Here is a 22,754-nt window from a genome sequence, read left to right as displayed (position 1 = left end):
ATTGATAGAGAGGAATGAGGATATTTGCAGTATTAGCATTCTGTTGTTATTTACTATGTCTGGCTCAGCTTTACTGCCACTAGCCAAAACCCAGTCTTGTTATTGGTCTGTTTACAACTAGGCATTTGAGTTCACTGAAAGTCATGACTTGGGTGCACCTAAGTTGGGCATAAGTAACCCCTGTTATTTACAACATTTAGGGCCAGATGTGTGACTGTTTATTCCGATCGCAAAGGGGCATTTGGCCCGTTTGCGACCGCAAAAAACAGATGCACAATGTACTAACCCTATTTTGCGAGTTGCTAATCTATTAGCGACTTGCAAAATAGGGTTAGCGACTCGCTATTGGGAAGGGGCATGCCAAGGGCGTCCCTTCCTAATAGCGAGTGCAAATGCCATGAATGTGTGTTTTGTGGCCGCAAAATACTCACAGTTTACCACCTACTTCAAGCAAACAAGCAAATATTTTTCAAGAGCAGGCAGTGGTCCCAGGGACCACTGTCTGCCCTTAAAAAATGAATCTGAAAAGTTCAATTTTTCTTTTTATATGCATCCCGTTTTCCAATAAGGAAAACGGACTGCATTTTAAAAAAACTGCTTTATTGACAAAGCAGTCCCAGACATGGTGGTCTGTTGACCCCAGCAGGCCACCATCCCTGGGAGTGCTTGCCATTCCCAATGGGGTCACTAATTGCGACAGCCTCATTAATATTTATTAGGCATGCAATTTGCAACCCCATTGGTAATCTCAAACAGTGTCTGAGACACTGTGTACATTGAATTTTGTGACTCGCAAATTGCAAGCCGCAAAATTCAGTGGTCGTACATCTGGCTCAAACCATAAACGTCTGGTGTGAAACACAATATACCAAGTTATTATTCATCAGGAAGAGCATAGTTGATTTCTGAAAATTATAATTGCAGTCCAGATGTTTAGTATTCTATCTGACATTCACCCCATTTTGTTCACAAAGGCTCTTTTAGTACTGGTACCCTATTCCGATCTGTTGTTGTTCTTTTATACCCATAGTTGGATGACTGACTGGTCAAGTCTTTGCAGATGAACCTTCGGGTTATTATCTTTTTCCATCTCAGAGACTTGAGCTTGTAGGAGCTTTGCATAGGGTCCAATGCAGGATTAACATTTCCTCCTGTGCAGCATGCAGTATCCTTGAAGTTGGCAGTGGTGTGTTTTTAAAAATATCCTTTGACAGCATGGATCTAAACCCCTTCTGTTATGCTTTCACATGGTTCACTTGCATGGCTTCAGATGCAAGTTTCTCAGCACCACCTGGTCCAGAACTGAAAAAACAATCCCTCGACTCTAAGAGATTTTAATTTCCAACAAAGTGTTGCAGGAGTTTTACTGCTGGGCTATAGATTGCAACCCTCCTAATGAGGGTTAACTACAGAGTCCCATCCATAGTGTCTTTGCATCCAGGTTCCCACGCTCACTATCCAAGGGCAAAGCACTATGGATGAGTTGGTCAGGGATATTTGCCTACACTTTTCCTCCTCTCCCTCTCATTCCATTTCTGGTTCAGAGGCTCAAGCAAACATCACTCACCATGATCCTTGTAGCTCCCACCTGGGCACGCCAGCCCTGGTTCACAACACTACAATATCTATCAGTAGTCCCACACAAGAAGATCCCCAACAGACCGTAACTTCGCACTTTGGATTCAGCACAAATAAGACACTCAGACCCCAAGATGCTCAACCTAGCAATTTGCCCTCTGAGGTGATAAAGTTTGGTTATTTAAACTTACCATCAGAATGTATGTATGTATGGACAGGCACATAGACCCACAACTAAAGCCTATTAGCCACTGAACAGGACATTATTGGCTACTTGCTTCATTTGCAGAAGTCTATTTTAGCATACACTTCTATTCAACTGCATCTTTCTGCAAAAGCTGCCTATCTCCAAAATAGATAGCATCCATCACTTTTCAGAATTCCAGTCATTAAAGCATTTATTGAAGAACGCAAACAAGTTATTCCATCTCTTGTACCTGAAGCACCCTCTTGAAACCTAAATATTGTTACTTACTAGGCTCTGGGTCCACCTTTTGAGCCTTTGCACTTGTGCCCACTTCAATTTCTATGATGGAAAGTGGCATTTCTGGTTGCCATTACCTCACTCGGGCATGTTAGTGAGCTCCAAGCATTAACCGTAAAAGAACCATTCTTCCAAATACATAAAGAAAAATTTGTACTCGGGACTAATCCTGAATTCCTAACAAAGATAGTTTCTCTGTTTCATCTCAATCAATTGAGCTACCTTAGACGTACAAAGAACACTCATGTTGCATATAAATAGAACTTAAACCTCCTGAAAACAAAGCAACTCTTTGTATCTTTTTCTCTACCTCATAAAAGCAACCCTATGTCCAAGTCCGGCATAGCCAGATGAATAGTAAAATACATTCAAACGTGCTACATTAAAGCCAAAAGACCTTTACCTGTAACTCCCAGAGCACACTCTACTCATAAAAAGGGAGCAACTGTGACCTTAATAGGAAACATACCCATAGCTGAAATTTGTAAAGCAGCTACTTGGTCTATACCAAATACATTTACTAAGCACTGCTGTATAGACGTGTTAGCATGCCAACAAGCCAATATAAGTAAGGCAGTGCTACATACCCTTTTTTAAACTACTGCAACTCTCACACACTAGCCACCGCTTCTAAGAAGGGTCTGCTTTACAGTCTAGGCAGAGCATATGTATCTGTAGCCATATATGCCATAAAACGGATTATATTACCCTGTAAGCATCTGCTTGTGGCATGTAGTGCTGTAGATTCACATACACCCTCCCTATTCCAAGACGCTTGTGGTCGTTGCAGTTACATTTTACACATTTCTATTAGCATGAACAACTTTATTGTGACAGGTTCCTTACTTTCCTTTATCACCCACCTGCGGGAAAGCATACTAACAAAGGAGTCGATGCCCATGCGCATTAACACTGAGAGGAGGAGTTACTCTACCGCGTGACTCAAAATACTTCTTCAGAGAACAAGTTGCACAACTCCGACCCAACACTAGATCGCAGGAGTATGCAGAGCATGTGAATCCACAGCACTACATACCACGAACAGATGCTTGCAGGGTAAGTAACATAATCCTTTGACAATGTTTCATGTTATTGGAAAGAGAGATGGGCAGGCAGACTTCATCATGAGACCGCAGCATTCTCAACACCAAGTCCAAGATCACTAAAAAAAATACTAGTCTCAATCGTCAACATTTCAGGATTTCAGTGGATGGATCTTTTCAGCATTGCAAACCTTGTTCAGTGCCCAGAATTTGCATCCTGTCTGGGAATAAGGAAAAGTTCTATGGAGATGCTGCCCTCCTCAGTTGGTCTGGGAAATGTCTTCATGGTTGTTCGCTATTTCACTTTAGTCATCTTAGTACCCTGTTCGCTATTTCTCATGGCCAGGAAGAAATATTTACCTGAAAAAAGAAATGGCAAATGGGCATAATTTTGCTATTGGGCCTTGTAGGCGTCTCTACAATATTGAGACCATCCTTAGATGAAATCTTGACTTTCATTTCACATTTAGGCTCAACAAGTATCAAAGTTGACTGATGCAAGCAATATTTGGCACTCATTGTGCAAATGTAAGTCTGTTCATTAGAAATGAGATTGGAAGGTGCCGGTCACAATGCTTATCCATTTAAATCATCTTATTAGGTTCCTGCTGTTCAGTGGGACTTAACACTATGTTTGACCTGGCTAATGCCTAAGCCTTTGAACCCATGGCCACTTGCACCAAGTTTTAGGCTCTTTCTTCTGAAGAACTCACATCATCCTCACCAAAGACAAGTTTCTCCTTGAAACATCTTGTCTTTCAATTTTAAATTGTTACCAGACATTCCCTTAAATATCCCTTCTGGTCTTTCATCTTGGGCCCCATGCATTTTCAGCTTAAGAGACAATACGAATGTAGATGTCTCTAATGCTGTAAAGTCTTATCCAGAAAGTATACAACACTCCATGCCTTCTGACCATCTTTTTGCCACTTATAATTGTCTTATCTCCAGGGAACAGGGTAGCTACTTCTGCTATTGCTGAGTGGATGGCTAGTCTCTTGCTTTTCTAAATCCTAAGACATTAAAACTCCTCAATGATCTTATGATTTTTGTATCAGAGTAAATGCAACAGCATTGGCCTAACAAAGGTTTGAACCCTGTTGCCGACATTTGTCATTCTTTTGGCATGCATTATTCTTTGTGTGCATCATAGTGGAATGATGCATCTTTTGTCTGTGATGTTTAGCACAACCAGGTTTTCTTGAAGTATGGCAGGTCTCTTCCTAGGCAGCGGCACCAACTAGTTGGGAGGGAGGGTTTGAAGAACGACAGCGTAAGGAAAACTAGTGAATGAAGTATTCCTGGTCCTCGCTCTCCCACCCTTACAACACCAACCTAGACATCGCCTCAATCACCATATGCCATGCTATGACCCTGGTTTTGGTGGTGGTCTCACACACACTCATGCATATGGAGTAATGCCTGCAGACTCCAAAATTCTCTTAAAGTATCTGTGTTTTTTTTAATAATCTTCTCCTGCATGTTAGGAAAGTAAGCGCACATGTTCTATTGCTTCGAGAGATACTGTGTACAGTAAGGGGCTTGGATCTCACCTATTGCTTACTATTCATTGGCTTCATTGTCACTCTTATTTGCTGCCTCCTAATTGGCCTGTCATACCAGTTTCACTTCCTCTTCTTTCGTGTGGAGCATGGACCAACTACTAATTGCTTCATCTTGTTTGTGTACTTCCGCTGCTCGTGCTGTGATTGAGGTACCATTTTTTATTACTTCTTCAACTGTCATCCTTATTGTTTCTTCTTGACCATGTTGCTTCCTCCCCTCCCGTGCACACTCCTGTTGTCCGTGTCAATCAATCAATCAGTCCGGATTTATAAATTGCAGCAAATCACCGGTGAGGGTCTCAAGGCGCTGAAGTAGCAAGCTGCAACTAGGTAATCTGTTTATTCGAACAGCCAGGTCTTGAGTCTTTTCCTGAATTTCTGGAGTGGTGAGGTGGTCCTGAAGTGCAGGGGAAGATTGTTCCAGGCTTTGGCCGCCAGGTGTGAGAAGGAGTGTCCTCCGCTATTACTTCACGGGATCCAGGGGGTGTCTGCGATTAAAAGCTAGGCGTCTCGTAGGTGTCTAGTTGGTTGGTGGAAGGTCATGCATTTGTTGCAGTATGCTAGTCATTCGTTGTGTAGGACTTTTTATGCATGAGTCACCATCTTAAACTGGCATCTCTTCTGGATTGGGCGCCAATGTAGCTTCTTGAGGTGCGGTGTGACATGGGTTCGTCTTGGGAGGTCAAGGATGAATCTTGCCGCTGAGTTGTGTACTGCCGTTAGTCTTTTCAGGAGGTGTGCGGTGATTCCTACGTAGAGTGTGTTCCCGTAGTCCAGCCTGCTGGTGACAAGGGCCTGCATGACAGTCCTTCGTTTGTTGCCACCAGAAGATCTTGCGGAGCATGCAAAGGGTGTGAGTCCAGGCAGGTGAAACTGTCTTTACCTGTTTTTTTATATGATGTCCAAGATTATGCCGAGGAGACGTGCATGGTCTGTCGGGTCGGGAGATGGGCCAAGTTCAGCTGGCCACCATGCGTCGTTCCATGACGAGATGTTGTTCCAAAATATGAGGACTTCCTTCTTGTCCGAGTTGAGCTTGAGACAGTTGTCCTTCATCTAGTCGGCGACGTTCATCATGCATGTGATGAAGTTGGCTCTAGTGGTGGAGCGGTTTTCTGACAGCGAGAGGATGAAGTGGGTGTTGTCGACATAGGAAATTATGTTTAGTCCGTGCGATCTGATGATGTTGGCCAGGGGGTCATGTAGGTGTTGAGTGTGGGGCTGAGGGCCAGTCCTTGGGGGATGCCGCAGATGATCTTCTTGGGTTCCGAGGTGAACGGTGAAAGACATATTCTCTGCGTTCTTCTGGTGAGGTATGTGGCGATCCATTTGAGGGCGTCACCCTTGATTCTGATGTGGTGGAGTCTGTTGATCAGAATGTGATGTCAGACGGTGTCGAAAGCGGGTGGCAAGTGAGGGCTGCCGTTTCGCCACGGTCCGGGAGAGCCCTGATTTCGTTGGTGGCTGTGATCAGGGCTATCTCGATGCTTTGGTTGGGTCAGAATCCGGATTGAGAGGAGACCAGGAGATTGTTGTGTTCGGTGAATTACTGGTTGATTGCCTTCTTAAAACCTTCACTGGAAATGGGAGCAGGGAGGTAGTTCTTCGGTTCTGCTGATTCAGCGGATTGTTTCGTCAGGAAGGGTCCATGTTTCCAGTCCTCATGGAAGGAGGCTAAGGTGATGGAGGTGTTCAGGACTTTTTTGAGCTGGTCGCCAATCTTCTTGCTCCCGAGTTTGAAGATGTGGTGGGAACAGGGTCCATGGGTACACCAGAGTGCACGGAGTTCATGATGGAGATCGTGGCTTCAGTTGTTAGCGGGTCCCAATGCTTGGCAGGTGTTCTGTGTTTGTGAGCAGACTGATGCTTTTGGCGGCGGGGATTGGGGTTCGAAGTATCTTTAGATGACTGTGTTGCTTCTTACCCCTCCTACTCACACTTCCCATGGTCTGTGTTGCCTCTTCCCCACCCGTGACTTGTTATGTTTCATATAGGTACCCTAATATAGGCCCGGGTAACAGCATACCCTTTCACCTACATCACCCCCCCAACACCACACTAACGAGCCTTTTAGGATTGAACCTTTACATAGTTCTAGTCCTGGGCGTAGGAGGGTTTCCTTGAACAATGGTGTTCTATGACTTCATCTTTAGACTGACACAGCATGAATAAATATTCATAAAGGTTCTTGGAAACCAGGCTGGGGCCACACCACCTTCCTCCCCATATCTACGTACACGGTTCATCCCATACGTCATCCTCAAATCGATGGCTAATACAAGCAACAAGGGACAAAGGAGCCCTAGATACTTACTGTATAAATATATCACCTCTTGCTAGTGTTAGTTAGAGGGAACCGAGACTTCCAGGCCGATACTCTGACCAGAGACGCTGAGGCTCCTGCATGCAGACACTCCAGCTGACAGCGGTCTAAACATCCCTTGCGGAGTGTCCAACTCGAGACCAAGAGGGGCTCCTATATTCTCACACTTCAGGTAATGGGGTTTGACTAAATCCTAGAGGGATTCTTGGCTTTACACCTACTCACATGCTAGGTACACTTAGGTACATCTAGATAGGCATTGTAGGAGTACGCACACTTTTATCATGCATTGTATATTCATGTATGTATTCATGCTTATTGCAAAATGGTAGAACTGTACTATCCTTTTATATTCATAGTACTGCTAATCATATATCTCTGCTACTGTCTAATGGTTTGAAGCAGCTCATATATTTTACACAAGAATAACAACTGTTCAATAAATCCTTATTGAAACGCCCAGACTGTTTATTCTGTGTACCTCTGAGATAAACTAAATGAGCACGAGTGACTGAGCGAAAAAAAGTAGCACATTGTTTCCATGATCTTGAGGCATCAGGGTTGCCAAGTTCTAAGGTTGCCAGAAACTAATCTCTCCCCGATAAGAGGAGACACTAGTGCCACTGTGAGCTAGCTTAAATGCAAACAGGTTAACACTTCTCGTGGGGGTGCACGGAACCAGTCTGCCACCAATCACACAGTTTATGTGGTCCAAACACGCAGCTCCAGCATGGGAGCTATGGGAACTACACGACAGCCTGTGCTGCCTCTTTCCCATTCACCCACCCTTGTCCGTGTTGCTTATTCCCCACTCACCCACCCTTGTCCGTATTGCTTCTTCAACCACACACCCTCCCACACACCCTGGTCCATGTTGCTTCCCCACCCACTTACCCACACACCCTTGTCCGTGTTGCTTCTGCGACACACCTACATCCACCCACCCACCCTTGTCCGTGTTGCTTCTTGTCCACCCACCCTTGTCCGTGTTGCTTCTTGCCCACCCACCCTTGTCCGTGTTGCTTCTTGCCCACCCACACACCCTTGTCCGTGTTGCTTCTTCCCCTCCCACCCACCCTTGTCGCTTCTTTCCCTCCCACCCACCCTTGTCGCTTCTTTCCCTCCCACCCACCCTTGTCGCTTCTTTCCCTCCCACCCACCCTTGTCGCTTCTTCCCCTCCCACCCACCCTTGTCGCTTCTTCCCCTCCCACCCACCCTTGTCGCTTCTTCCCCTCCCTCCCACCCTTGTAGCTTCTTCCCCTCCCACCCGCCCTTGTCTGTGTTGCTTCTTCCCCTCCCACCCGCCCTTGTCCTTGTTGCTTCTTCCCCTCCCACCCGCCCTTGTCCGTGTTGCTTCTTCCCCTCCCACCCGCCCTTGTCTGTGTTGCTTCTTCCCCTCCCACCCGCCCTTGTCCGTGTTGCTTCTTCCCCTCCCACCCGCCCTTGTCCGTGTTGCTTCTTCCCCTCCCACCCGCCCTTGTCCGTGTTGCTTCTTCCCCTCCCACCCGCCCTTGTCCGTGTTGCTTCTTCCCTTTCGACCCCCCCTTGTTCTTTGTTGCTTCTTCCTTTAACCACACCCCCTGTCCGTTTTGCATCTTCCCTCCACACCCTCCCCCATCTTGTCCATGTTGCTTCTTCCCCTTTCCAACCCCCATGTCCTTTTACCATCCTGTGGCTAGTTTGTCTGCGCTTCTATTAGCGAGAGTATTGGGGCTGCTGTATGGACATGTTTATGGTGTACTTTTATGACGTGTTTTACGAGTGCCCCCTCCTCAACAGTCTCTTGCCCCTCCAGGGAGTGGACCCGCCACATAATGTACAACCCTTGCAGTGTGACTTGTCACAGTGTTCTCTAGAGGGCATGCTGAGTCAGGTTTTGCCACTCCAGCGATGTCTGCTCGATGTGGTCTCTCTGGGGTGGGTGAATAAAGGCTGCGAGGCATAGCTGGATAAGTCTGGGGGCGTCTTAGTAACTCTGGCCGCCCCTCACCCCGTGGACTGCCTAAAAACCCGGATTTGTTCCCGCGCCACCTATAGGGCAAGTGTGATCTGCGGCACCACCGAGCCCTGGCTTCATCAGCAGGGCTTGCAGCATAACATTATATAACATTTCGAGGCTGCAATATTACAGATCTCCGAGGTCCCGCTCGAAACATCTCTAGTTACTAAAACAAGTGATTACCTAAAAGCAAACTGAAATCCAGTGTACAGAGTTGGAAATTCTCTATGAAGGTCATTTCTTATGTTTATCGGGCACAAACCCAAGCTCTGAAGTAATTGAGTAAAACCACATATAAATGAGTGACAAGTAACAGAAAATGCATTGAATGCTTCCAGTCAACCCCTACACTTTTGATGACTCTCTTTGGCCATCGGAGGTATCCGATATTGAAATCGGTAAACGATTTGAGCTACTTTAAGAAATGTGTAGTATTGTGGTTCTCCTCCAGAATTTTGAAATGCTGTTTAACGCTTCATAAACAAATAATGGCAAATCCAATAGCTTTGTACTCGCATTATACAGGCGAAACCTATTGGCTTGTTATTAGTGATTTGCTACCTGTTTTATAGACTTCCTCACTACTTTAGACTAGAGCCGATTTCTGGTACATATACATTTGACTATAATTTATTGCTGTTTGTGCATGTTGAAGAAAATTCAATGTGACACAAAATTTTAGTTTCACACTTCTTATTGTGCATTATTGCATCCTGTTGTAACCTGTCAATCCCTTTCATTTGCAAGGTGCTCTTATCCTCATGTTTTTCTAGTTTATGGTATTTAAAACTACAACTTAATAAATTGTAACAGTCTGGCAGTTTTCTAAGATTTATTTTGGGGGATTTCCTTACCAATAACTTGCTTGACTCGATGTTAAAATACCAGTCACCTGCAGGTCACTTCTGCTGTGCTCCCTATCCATCTCTGAGGCTGTGTTTTCGCCAAACGTATCTTTTTTTCCCAGTCGTACGCAAGGCAACACCACCCTACTCACCATTTGCTCTTCCCACTTCTCGTTTATCCTCCTTTCCTCTGTTTGCCCATCCCCAACCTGCTTGCCTCTTTTTATTTGTTGCGTTGTCAGCGTTGGCTGTAGGTGCTGGATTCCGTACCTCTCCGTGCTTTTCCGGTCGTGCCACCTTTATATGTCATGTCTGTTATCTTATAATGTTTTCCTTTTTTGTAGTACTTTTCTATTTTTATATTAAAATCAGCTTTTTTCTTAGTATTCTTTGTTTTTTAGAATGTTGCTGTTTTATTTTTTTATGTAAAAAACTTATTTATCATAACATTTTTGCTACAAATCTTAATAGTCTATAGTCTCAACATGGTAACTGTACTTTTACAATCGTTTTAATGTTTAGCATTTTGTGTGTCAACATTAAATGAGTTAAAACAGTGTATATGTGTTTGTATATCATATAACTTTCACAGAACTTTTTTAATTTCAAGCGGTAAGGTTTGATTTTATTTATGATCGGTCTACTTTCGTTTTGTTAAGGTCATAATTTTTTCTTTTTTCCCGATAATGAGATTTTTTCTCGTAATATATTGTGTGCTCAATAATCCAAAGATGTTGTATCAGGAATAAATTTGAGAATCTTGGATACTAAATGATTTTGAAATCATGTATTCAAAGTTGAAATCTTGCCAACAATTGGAAGAGATGGGGTCTCATTTGTAATGATTGATTGTACTTTTATACTCCTATGTTTTATGTATTTATTAATTATATTTCAGTGCAGCTCTGTTCTGGGATTGCGCCTGAAACATTTTGCGTTGGATAGTCACGTCACTGTGGTTTTGCCCACATGCCATTCATGTACTGTATTTGGGTATTAACTTTTCATGTGAGGATGTTGACAGACAATATTGTTAACATTAATTTTAGTTTATAAAGGGAAACTCTTGCCTCCCTACAACAACTCCGAAGTGATGTTGAATGAAAGTATGCAACCCAAGCTCGAATTTGACTTTTATATTATACGACAATGACTTTTGCCCTTGGGGAAAAGTAAGGTAGGAGAGAGCTATTACCATATTTAACCTACAAACATTTTTTTTTTGACAGGTACTATGGACCGGTCTACCATGCCCCAACTTTCACCTCCTTGTGGCATGTGGGATTTTGGATTCTGAGCGGGACACATTGATGAATTCAGATTACGGGTTCAATGAGATACTAAAGGTAAGAAAAATGTTTATGGTGCATGAGGCTTAAAGAGACCTGTGTGGTATGTGACATGCTGCTGGGAAACTTGTATGGAGATAGCATTAGGGAGTGGTTGCATCTCGTAGGAGATTTGAAAAGTGGTGAATATTGAGCGGGATAATTTGTATCAAACGGTATTAAAGCTTTCGAACACACATACAGGAGTATTTTATAATTTACGAACAGAAAAATGGATGACATTGTAAGGATTCCCCTGAAGAAGGGACCAAACCGTCCTGAAATGCATTTGGCATGAATTATTCAGGATGATTATATACATGATGTACTTTGAAAAATCAATTGTATAATTGTAATTCAGTTGATATACAGAACAGTTCGATGAGAAATTAATGAATGTTAATGAATTTTACAAACGGTATATTATGCTTTGAAATTGATAGAGATCAGGGTATCTAAAATATGCCCACTACCACGGATAGAGTAATCACACAGTTACACGCACATACATACATCATACGCTAGGGCCCATTTCACTAACACACGCTCAAATACTCTACCAGCAATAAACCTGTGGAAAGAAAACACTAAACACCCTGCATCAATATCAGGTCGATCAGATCTGGTTTTGTGACTGTCCTAATCAATAACATAATCTACACAACATATAGAATAATGATCAGAAATATAAACCCAATAATTGACAAGAAAGAAAATTCAACACCATGTTTAAAATTATATTGCTTTATCTAAAATTAGTCAAAGTAAATCAATCAGAATAAATCATTTCTCATAGTTACCTATTCTAACTAAATGTCAGAACGGGTCAGGACAAGTCTCTCGGTAAAATCTCTCAAGACGAAGTCCTCAGCATCAATCCTCAGCAACGCAGCTTCACGCAGCAAAGGTAAAATGGCAAGTGGCAAAAGGGTGGCAAGAACCCTCTCTAAGCTAACAGTTTTTATAGTAAAAATTACAATGGAAACACACATTAAATTTGCAAAATACACTGAATCACTGAGCAGAGCGAGAAGGAAAGGATGCAACATTGCAACATTTGTGAACCTCCGCTCAGGAAAAATACACATAGCGAAGACTACGGAACAGGAACCAAGAAAAATAAAACATGTATCACAATAATCCGGCTTCTCCTCGGCCATCGAGCCACAGTTCAGAGTTTCCCTCTAAGGCTCCTTTGTTTTTCAAGATTGCCAAGGACACTTTCACTTCTCTTGGAGAACTCCCAAAAACTGCTGCTGTCCTCATGGAAAGTTTCATTCAAGGACCATGGTCAGTCAACTTCAAGACCATTTCCAGCAGGGGTCTCCCTCGTCACGTCTTTCACATATTCACTCGAGGCCAGGCTCATAAAATCAGCCATCATGGATTAGGCCTCCATAGGCCACAATAGACCATCTCAATTAAAAGAAATAAAAACAACATTACTACAGCATAATGATTAAACAGTGTTAGCCCACTAATACCCTTATGTGTATGCATTTATCTAGCTCTTGCAACATAAAAAAGCATTAATTCGGACAGCGTTTTGTGCTCAAAATAAACAGCACACAGCAACGTTTAAACATGAAAACTTGCACATTATTTTTTAGAAAACAGGAACAGCACACGTATGCTAACCCTCGTGTAACTTTCTCTTATGTTAAGACAAACGGATTGATTAATAAAAAACACACTTGCACAAGACAAATAATTAATTTGTTATTTATTAATAATTAATAAAACGCATAGACATACTAGAGCTTCAAAAGCCCCTGAATTTTCTAAAAGAAAACTCTGCTCCAGCAATCCCCCCTTTGGTGATTTTATCACCAAATAAACCCAAAAAAAAAAAAAATTAGTGAAAATTTAGTCCCATTTTAGGAGAAATCAGAAATGTCTTTTCCCCTTACACAACATTAAACACCAGTCACTCTTTCATCATCTCTCTTTGTCTCTAAGTAAACACTCTCCCTCAATTCTTCTAGTTCAATTTCTTGAGGTTCTCTTTTCAACTTCTTATTTTTCTTTTCCTTATTCAATTTCTTTTTCCCTCCCCTCTTTTTACAACACACACACACCAATTTTATTATTAATAAAGCCACAATTATACAAGACAAAGGAAACAATATTCTACCTATAATTGTACTACCTATTTTTGCAATAAAATCCTTAACAGCTATCATTTTATTAGCTATTTTAGTCCACAAACTCCCAGCTTCAAGTGGTACTAATTCTTCATGCAAATCAGTAATATTTCTGATATAGACCTTCAGGTCTTTACTTTCGTCAGGAATGTAAGTGCAACAATGTTGAACTTTCAATATTCCACAGACTCCACCCTCCTTGGCCAATAGAATATCAAGGGCAAGTCGATTTTGCATAGACATGGCACGTACGGCACTTAATTCCGTATTTACCAAAAGAAACCCTCCTGCGGTATTTGTCGATAAGCGATCAACCACTGTGGACAGTTTCCGAATTCCATAAGCATTTAAAGAAATTCCCACTGCTGGAATCAAAACCCCAAAAATATCACCCACAATTTCAGACCAAGTTTCTCTTTTAAAACGTGTTAATAAGTTAATATCTTCTACATCTCTTATTTTATCTGTATGAAAAATCTTAGGAAAAACCAGGCCCACATAACATGTGCCAAACCAATGGTCAGGCAACTTGTAATAAGCCTTGTTCCCACAAACATAGTACACTCCTGGAAAAATCGTATCTTCTCCACCTCTGAAACCCCAACCCGTCGCAATGAAGTATGTATCATGGCACTCACTAGTTCCCACAAAATATGTATCATATTGGGATTTCCTTCTGGTAATGCAAAGTTTACCCTTCTGCCGTGCATCTAGAGCTAAAGTTGGACTAGCCCCATTTTTCAACTCTTTTCCCATCTCAATGTCCCAAATTGTCTCACTCACTTCATATTTTCCCCCTTTCTCATGCATGTTCACTCTCCTTTCCTCTACCATATCCAGGAAAGCTCTCTCCTCTTCTTTCAAACTGCAAGTTAAATTATTCTTAAAAATGTAATCTAATGTTAATCCTTTTTCTTCAATAAAAATCTCACCAAAAGTGTTAGCTTCTTTAGCTGGATTCAGCTCTTTATTCATTGGCAAGTGCCCAAAAATACTATCTCTGTTAGACATCTTATAATCTATTTTCCCTAACAAATAAAAAACACTTCTTAAAATACTACAGGAAATACCATATGTAGCTGGTAAATGGTGATAAGTAACACCCTCTGAGACGGATGCAGGTAATTGCATACAGACGTAGCAATCCCTTACTTCCATTGTCTTCACATATTCATATAACAGTTTAGAAAAAACATTACTAGAAAAATTATTAATTGACCTATCTTTGTGTATGTAACTACTACTTCTAATTGGAACTACTTTTTGTGAATTCTTCTCTACATTAGTCACATTTTCTATATTCATTCCAAACTCTACTCTAAAAGTAACTAATAAAACTAAAACACCCCATAGAAGCATTAATAATCCAGTACAACAGCAGCACATTCTACACCACCTCTTAAAGAAGGCACATCTATTTCTATTATCCTCTATGTTAGCCATTTTAGTTTAGCCTCTACTACTCCACTACTGTTTGAACTTCTTCAATTCTTCAGCAATTCTTCAGCTTTCAGTTTATTCAAATGATCTCTTCGTTCACTTGATCCAAGTGAATCCTTCTTTCACTCAGTTTGGATACTTGTCATCCTTTACTTCAATTTCTTCAACATCAAATTGTATCAGATCTTCAACGTTACGATCCTCAGTACTCGACTCTTCTCCAATGTCAGTCAAGAGTACTTTCAGAATTTCACCAGTATCTTCCTCAACCACTTCTCTCAAGACCACTTCCGGATTATCTCGAGTCACTGTTTCTTCTTTTCCTCCTTCAGACAGTGCCACATAAGACCATTCCGGTGATCTGTACTTTTGGTTGGGTCTTCTTACTCTTTTTATTTCCACTGGTTCGTTTGACTCCTTTGATTCTTCTCCTTCAGCTTTTGAACTTTGACTCGAAACTTCATTCACTTGTTCAGCTTTCGATGAATTTGCTCTTATTACTCTGTATCTCAGCCTCTTAACTCTGTTGTTAGGCCAACGGTCTCCTCTTAACACCTTTTTCGGCTTTATTTCTTTATTACTTCTTTCTCCAATCCAAGTTCTCTTTCTTAGAACTCGACCCTCTGTTTGTTCATCCTCATCATCTGTTTCAAGTGCCTCTTGTTTCCGTTTTCCAGCAGCTTTCTTCTTCTCCACAGATTTTTTCACCACTGTTTGAGACTTCCCTACTCCTGTCCCTCCTCGGGTCTCCGACACGCAATCTTCTTGCTGTCTACTTGTCCCTTCACCTGACTCATCAAGAATGTTCCCTACACCTCCTCGGGGGTCTTCCGCAATCTGTCCCTCTCTATCTTCTTCTGACCCTACTTCTTCAAGTATAATCTCAAGTGGTTCTTCAATCTCCTCCTCTTCTGATTCAGGAGTAGTCTCTGTGTGATTTCTTTTTTCTTTTCTTTTTCCTTCACTGCTGTTTGAAACTTCAGGCTCTCTTACAGAATCTGATCTTCTCTCTGATACTCGCAGTGATTCTCTTGAAGCTCTCTCTGCTTCTTTTCTCACTAATTCCGTATCTTCAGTATCTTCATCATCACTGGAATCTGACTCTTCAAAATACTCTTTACCAGTCCCTTCTTTCAGATTTGGAACTCTCAGAGTATGACTTGCATGTACCCAGTGCTTCACTCCAGCACACTTTACTACAGTCGTCGTAGTCAGAATAACTTGTCTCGGCCTTCCCCACCTTGGAATCAAGCAATTTCTTCTTCTGTGCACCTTAATCCTCACCCAGTCTCCTGGACTCAGATCATGGGCTTGCTTCTTCTCAAGTGTGGTAGCTTCTTCTCCAACCTGGTGAAACACAGAATGAACTGCGTCAGCCAGGCCTTTACAGTAATCCAAAATCATGTCATCAGTTATTGTCACCAACTTATTGACAGGCACGAATGCATGGCGCATAGCACGTCCCATGATTATCTCGTGCGGACTCAAACCAGTAGTTCTATCTGGAGTAGATCTCATTGTCATCAGAACTAGAGGCAAAACATCTGGCCATTTCATGCCAGTGGCTAAGCACATCTTTCCAATCCTATTCTTGATCGTGCCATTAATCTGCTCAACCACACCAGAAGCCTCTGGTCGGTATGCACAATGTAGCTTCTGCTGTATTTTCAATGCTTCACAAATCAAACCCATGAGCTCATTCTGAAAGTGTCTACCTCTATCAGACTCAACTGTAACTGGAAACCCGTACCTAGGAATCAACTCCCTCAACAGTAACTTTGCCACTGTTAATCCATCATTTCTTCTAGTCGGGTAAGCTTCCACCCACCTTGAAAACAAACAGACTACCACTAAAACATACCTTAGTCTGTTTACTTGAGGCATCTCAATGAAATCAATCTGCATTCTTGTAAAAGGACCTCCTTCTCTGCCTATTGTTCCCAGACTCACCACTGTCTTTTTCCCAGTGTTAAATTGCTGACAAACTAAACACCTTTGACAGATGCTCTCTGCAATTGTCCTGAACTTTGCATTGTACCAGGTCTGTTTAAACGACCTAACCATCGCGTCTCTCCCCAAATGTCCCTGGCCATGATACATCCTTGCCATTGACGACAAGATTGAGTTAGGCATCACTGGTCTGCCATCTCTATAGACCCAAACATGGTCTGTTTCTCTTGGAACACATCCTGCCTTAATCCAATCTTGTTTCTCTTCATCTCCTGCCTCATCTTGTAACTGCTTCACTTCATCCCAGGTCTCTAGGACATTAGTAAACATCACAGAAAGAAAAGACATTTCCCCTTCTCTGTCCCTGTTAATGGACTGATTTGTCTTGGCACAGTACTGCGCAACATCATTGGCGTACCTGTTTCCAATCGTTATAAAATCCTCCCCCTGACCATGGGCAGCACATTTTACAACTGCTAACTCTTTAGGCAGCTGTATTGCCTCAAGCAATTTTCCAATCATTTCAGCATTCTTTATTGGAGTTCCACTCGATGTCAAGAAACCTCTTTGTAGCCAAAGTTGGCCAAAATCATGCACCACTCCAAATCCATACTGACTATCAGTCAACACAGTCGTCCTCAAATCTTTCCCAATCTCACAAGCTTTTGTCAATGCTATTAATTCAGCAACTTGCGCAGATTTCACTCCTTTCAATGGTGATGCTTCCATGACCTCTGAAACTTTGCACACCGCATATGCTGCACATAGCACACCATCATCATTCCTCAAGCATGATCCATCCACAAACAACACATGGTCATTCTCAGGTAAGGGAATATCCCTTATGTCTGGTCTTGGTTTTGTACAGTACTCAAGCACATCCAAACAATCATGATCATCTTCCATCTTTATACCCACATTTTCAATATCCGGCAAGAGCGTCGCTGGATTCACATTCACACATCTCTCAAGAGTCACATTTGATGCTCCCAGAATCACTTTTTCATACTTAGTCAACCGACTATGTGACATGTACTGAGTTCTGCTTCTTGTCAAAAGAATTGCCACATTGTGAGGTACGAATACCCTTACAGGATATCCCATTATGATTCCCTCACTCTGTTCCAGGCTTCTGCATGTTGCAGCCACAGATTTCAGACAACCTGGTAAACCCACAGCTACAGGGTCAAGTGTTGATGAGAAGTACGCAATGTGCCTTCTCAATTGTCCATGTTTCTGGATTAACACTGAAAGTGCACATCCATTTCTCTCACTGCAGTACAGCTCAAATTCTTTTTCATAGTCAGGCATACCCAAAGCTGGAGCCTCACACATTTTACTTTTGAGCTCTTCAAATGCTGCCATTTGTTCTGCATCCAGATCCAATGGATCCGTCATCTCACTTTTTGTCAGTTTAATCAGTGGCTTTGCTATCAGAGAAAAATTAATTATCCACTGACGACAATAACCCACCATACCCAGGAACATTCTCACTTCTCTCTGGGTCTTTGGAGCTTTCATTTCTCTGATTATTCTGATCCTGTCAGTAGTCACTTTTCTCAGACCTTTTTCAATATTGTGTCCAAGATAATGAACCTCTTTCTTACAAAATTGCAATTTGGCTGGAGATACCTTTAACCCTCCATCTGCCAGATGATTCAGTAAAGCTATGGTATCCACTTCACAAGCTTCACGTGTCTTTGATGCCACCAGTAGGTCATCAATGTACTGCACTAACACTGAGTTTTCGGGCATGATCAAACTTTCCAACGATTTCTTCAATAACTGATTGAATATCGAAGGACTCTCCGTATACCCCTGTGGGATACGACACCATGCTAAAATACGCTGGCCAAACCTAAATGCAAAAATCGGCTGGCTGTCATGATGCAATGGAATTGAAAAGAACGCATGACATAAATCAATCACTGTATACCACTCAGCATCATGTGGAATTTGATACAGGATCACTGATGGATTTGGCACAATAGGACAACACGCCACCACAATTTGATTAACTTTTCTCAGATCTTGCACAATCCTAAATTTGCCATTAGGCTTTTTCAGTTCCATTATCGGTGAATTACACGGACTACTCAATAGTTCTCTCAGAACTCCCTGCTGAATCATTTTCTCAATTATAGGAGTTATCCCTTCAATTATTTCTGGTGTCATTTTGTACTGAGGAATGTTAGGATATGTAATTCCCTCTTTCACTGCAATTTTCACTGGATCTACATTATTCATCAATCCCACATCCTCTCCTGTAAAATCCCAAACTGCTCTTTTCACTGTGTCTCTCAGCTCTTGAGGCAAATCCTCCGGATTAAACACAGCAAATGCACCAATTAACTCACTTTCTCTATTTTCTAGAGTCATTCGGTAGAAAACATCATCATCTGGTGTCTCAAAAGCTATTCCATCTGGTGTACAAAAGATTGTGCAGTTCATCTTACACAATAAGTCCCTACCTAACAGGTTCACTGGACTCGTGTCACAGACAATAAATCTGTGCATGTCTGAAAATTTCCCTATCTGTACTCTTACTGGTTCAGTAAGACGTGTTCTGATTTGTGTATTAGCTACACCAACTACTTGGATTGCTTCATCCGAGAGAGGAAGATTTCTAACATCTGTTGACCTGACAGTTGATCTTGTCGCACCTGTGTCTACCAAAAAAGTAACACTCTCCTCATTTATTTTCCCATCCACAAATGGTCCTGCCTGGTCTATTTCTAGAGTTGCACCAAGTATGCACTCTTCCTCCTCTCTTCGGCACCGTCAATAATCACCCTCAGACTCACTCCCTTCACTCTTTAACAAGTACTGCTGTACTTTGTTAGAACGTCTTGGTTTGTTTACCTGCTCATCATTGTAGAATCCTGAATCCTGATTATACTTTTGTACCCCTCTATTCTGCGGCAAGGGCGGTTTTGGCTCTTGACTCTGCTGTCTCACAACTTTCTGTTGTTGCTGTTGATTATTCCCTTCGTTCTGGTTCTGCACCTGTTGATTTAAAGGTTTACTCTCATTACTCACTAATGGTGGATTAGGACATTCAGATCTCCAATGTCCCAGTTGGCCACAGTTGTGACAAGGGAACTTTTTCTTCGCTTCCTCAAGACTTCCTTTCCCTTTTCCTGCATATCTGGGTCTATTTCCTGCATTATTTCCTGGATTATTCGCCTGTTCCACTAACTGTGCTTCCTGTCTTTCTGCAACTTTCACTTGTGCCCACATTGCTTTCTCTTTCAGCTTTCTCTGTTTTGCTTCAATTTCATCACTGAAGTATTTTGCATGTCTCAGAATCTCATCTACTTTTTTACTCTGCCAATCCACTGTGTGTTCACGAATTCTCTCACCAATTTCAGGTCTTAGACCATATACAAATCTATATACAAAGTGACTCAAATCTTTGTCACCCAGGTGTTCATCTCCACTGAATTGTTTAAAAGCCAGTATCAGCCTCTCGTAAAAAGCATGAACTGATTCTTTTGCTTCCTGTTGTGTTCGATCTATCTTAACCCAGTCTGTCTCTTTTGGAGGAACTTTACTCTTCAGGTATACCATCACCTGATCATACTTCCTCATTACTTCTGGATCTGGTGCCCCTGTTCTTGAATCTCTTGGATATTCCTCAGTAGGCCAACTCACAACTATTTTACACTCAGTCCACAAGTCTGCTGGAACAATTATATCAAACAGACTATTCAGGTCAACCCACAGCACTTTTGACAATTTCACAAACCTATCTACCTGCCTATACCACTCGACGGGCTTTTCTCTCAATCGAGGGAAATCATTCGTAAATGATAAAATATCCTGTCTGGTCCATGGAACATGTACATATCCTCCTCCAGGTATTTCTCTCATAGGATAATTATCCACTGGTTTCTCCTTTTCTCTTACTGGAAATGCTGAATAAGTTGTTCTATCTACAGATTCCTCTCTTTTCTTATACCACCTATCCTTCCACTTTTCAACATCACCCCATCTTCGCAATAATGCCACCATTTCTTTAATCTGTCCTGTTCTACCAGAAACATTCAAATTTTCAATGTCCTTCTCTGTAAAATCCATCCTGTAAGTTCTCTGTAAAGCTTTCACTTTATCAATGTCAACTCCTTGTTCATTTGCTATTGCTCTTAGCCTGTCATGTGTATTCCTTGCTCTCCAGGTAACACTTTTGCACATAAACAACAGCTCACCATCATGATGACTCTTCAGGATTTCTATTGGAACTGTTCCTGTCACAAGCTCTTCTAATTCTATACGTAATCTAGCCACATCAATAACTTGTGAATCCTTATCCTTTTTCTGAAGAACCTTCAGCCAATCATTCAAATCATCAACTGTTATTTCAGCAGTTTTTCTCACTGGAACCACTCTCTTCTGCGGTTCTAAAATTGGCATCCCTGAACAACTAGGTTCATTAGCATCCAGTAGTTCACTACATATGTCATGTCTCGTTTGTCTCAGGTCACTTCTTTCTGCTCTTTTGTCTGAATCTCCTGAAGGACCAACTGAATTTGTCAGATTATTCCCAACATATGGAATCACTAGTCCGTTCTCACCTGCTCTCTGTTTGTCAAACACAGGCATAACCGGACCTATTGTTACAGGCACCGTAACAGCTTCCAGATTTTTCGTTAACTCCCTAATTTTCTCAGTCAGTTCTGTTGTCGTTTTTGCTAATTTTCTGGCATTTTCCTCACTACTTCGATTCTCTCTCTCCCTGAAAGAACTACCACTTCTTGATTCAGGTGTCACTTTTTCTTTCTCAATAATACAGACTGTATCTCTTATCGGAGAAACAACTGGTGTACTCTCATCTGGTTCTGGTCTATATGGAGGTGGTCTCTTGTAAATCATGTCATTTAAGACCTCCTCATCATACTCATTAACTCCAACTGCTCCTTCTTCAATTGTTCTCATAGGATATAATCCCTCTGACATATTAACATCTCGCCATCTTTTCATCCGATCATGATGTGTTTCACGATCATGTCTCCTCCCAAACATATTCCTGTAATACCCTCCAGATCTTTGTTTTTCTCGCTCATGAACTTCCTCTTCCCATTCCACTAAAGCCTCGAACTGCGTAGGTCTCGGCTTCGGGTCCAGATGTACCATCTTTTCCCGTAAATTTCTCAACACGGCCAAATTAAATGAACCATGTTCTGGAAATGCTAAAACACCATCTTCTTTAGTATACCTAACCCAATTCTGCAACCATATACAGGTATGTAATCCATATTTCGCAACCATGAAGGATGCAGGTGTTTTCGCTGGAGGTAGCAACTCACCCTCTCTCGTTTTAACCTCTTTATCCTTGGTAAACCACTTTTTAACTTTCCCAAAGAATGTTTTTTTCTTTTTCTCCTCTTGGTAATACATTTTAGCGCTTACCAAAACTCTCTACTCTCTCCGTATTATAAATATACAATACGAACTTTTCAACCAATAGCAGCGCGACTCACACTAACGCACCAATCCTGGAGCGTTTACGTCACTAAACAGCTCTTCCAATCCCTGCGCGACTCACACTAACGCACCAATCCTAGCGCGAACCCTATTCTGATCCACTATCCAATCAGAGCGCGGACTTTCTGACGTCAACAGTCGCTGCAGTCGCTTGTCTCCTGTCTTCTGTCACTCGTCTACCCCTCCTTTACAAAATCTCTCAGTAGACTTCGTGTCAAGATTTCTACAAAATCTATTAGTTACAACATAAAAACATCTCCATTGTCTGCTTCGCTAACCACAGAATAGTAAAAGAGAGTCTATTTTTCAAGAGTCAACAAACTTTCATACATCTCATAACTGTTTCCTCTAGGACTTATCCAAAGAGTCTTACAATCAATAAATGTATATACATTCACGCACATTCATGCAAGAAAAATATAGTACATGCACACAGAATCCTGTTCTCGGGAAGCAGCGCACAATCTGTCCCACTACAGAATTATAACATACATTAACTAAGCAACTTCGCCCAGTTCCTCAAACTAGCTCAGAGAATACCTATTACTCCTCCCGCGATAAGCTTTAACG

At 41.9% G+C, this 22,754-nt stretch overlaps 1 protein-coding gene across 2 annotated transcripts in view; it reads left to right on the top strand.

Moving 5' to 3' along the window:
• TBC1D17 (TBC1 domain family member 17) overlaps positions 1-22,754 on the top strand; it is a 556,250-nt gene that overhangs the window by 500,307 nt on the left and 33,189 nt on the right. For both annotated transcript variants that reach the window (XM_085616191.1, XM_085616192.1), the window contains exon 15: positions 11,068-11,184. In XM_085616191.1, coding sequence (XP_085472317.1) covers positions 11,068-11,184 — 117 coding nt within the window. The remainder of the gene's footprint in view (positions 1-11,067; positions 11,185-22,754) is intronic.

The sequence above is a fragment of the Triturus cristatus genome, chromosome 7 (assembly GCF_964204655.1).
Source record: "Triturus cristatus chromosome 7, aTriCri1.1, whole genome shotgun sequence".
Classification (NCBI taxonomy): Eukaryota; Metazoa; Chordata; class Amphibia; order Caudata; family Salamandridae; genus Triturus; species Triturus cristatus.
This window is presented reverse-complemented; position numbering and strand designations above follow the sequence as displayed.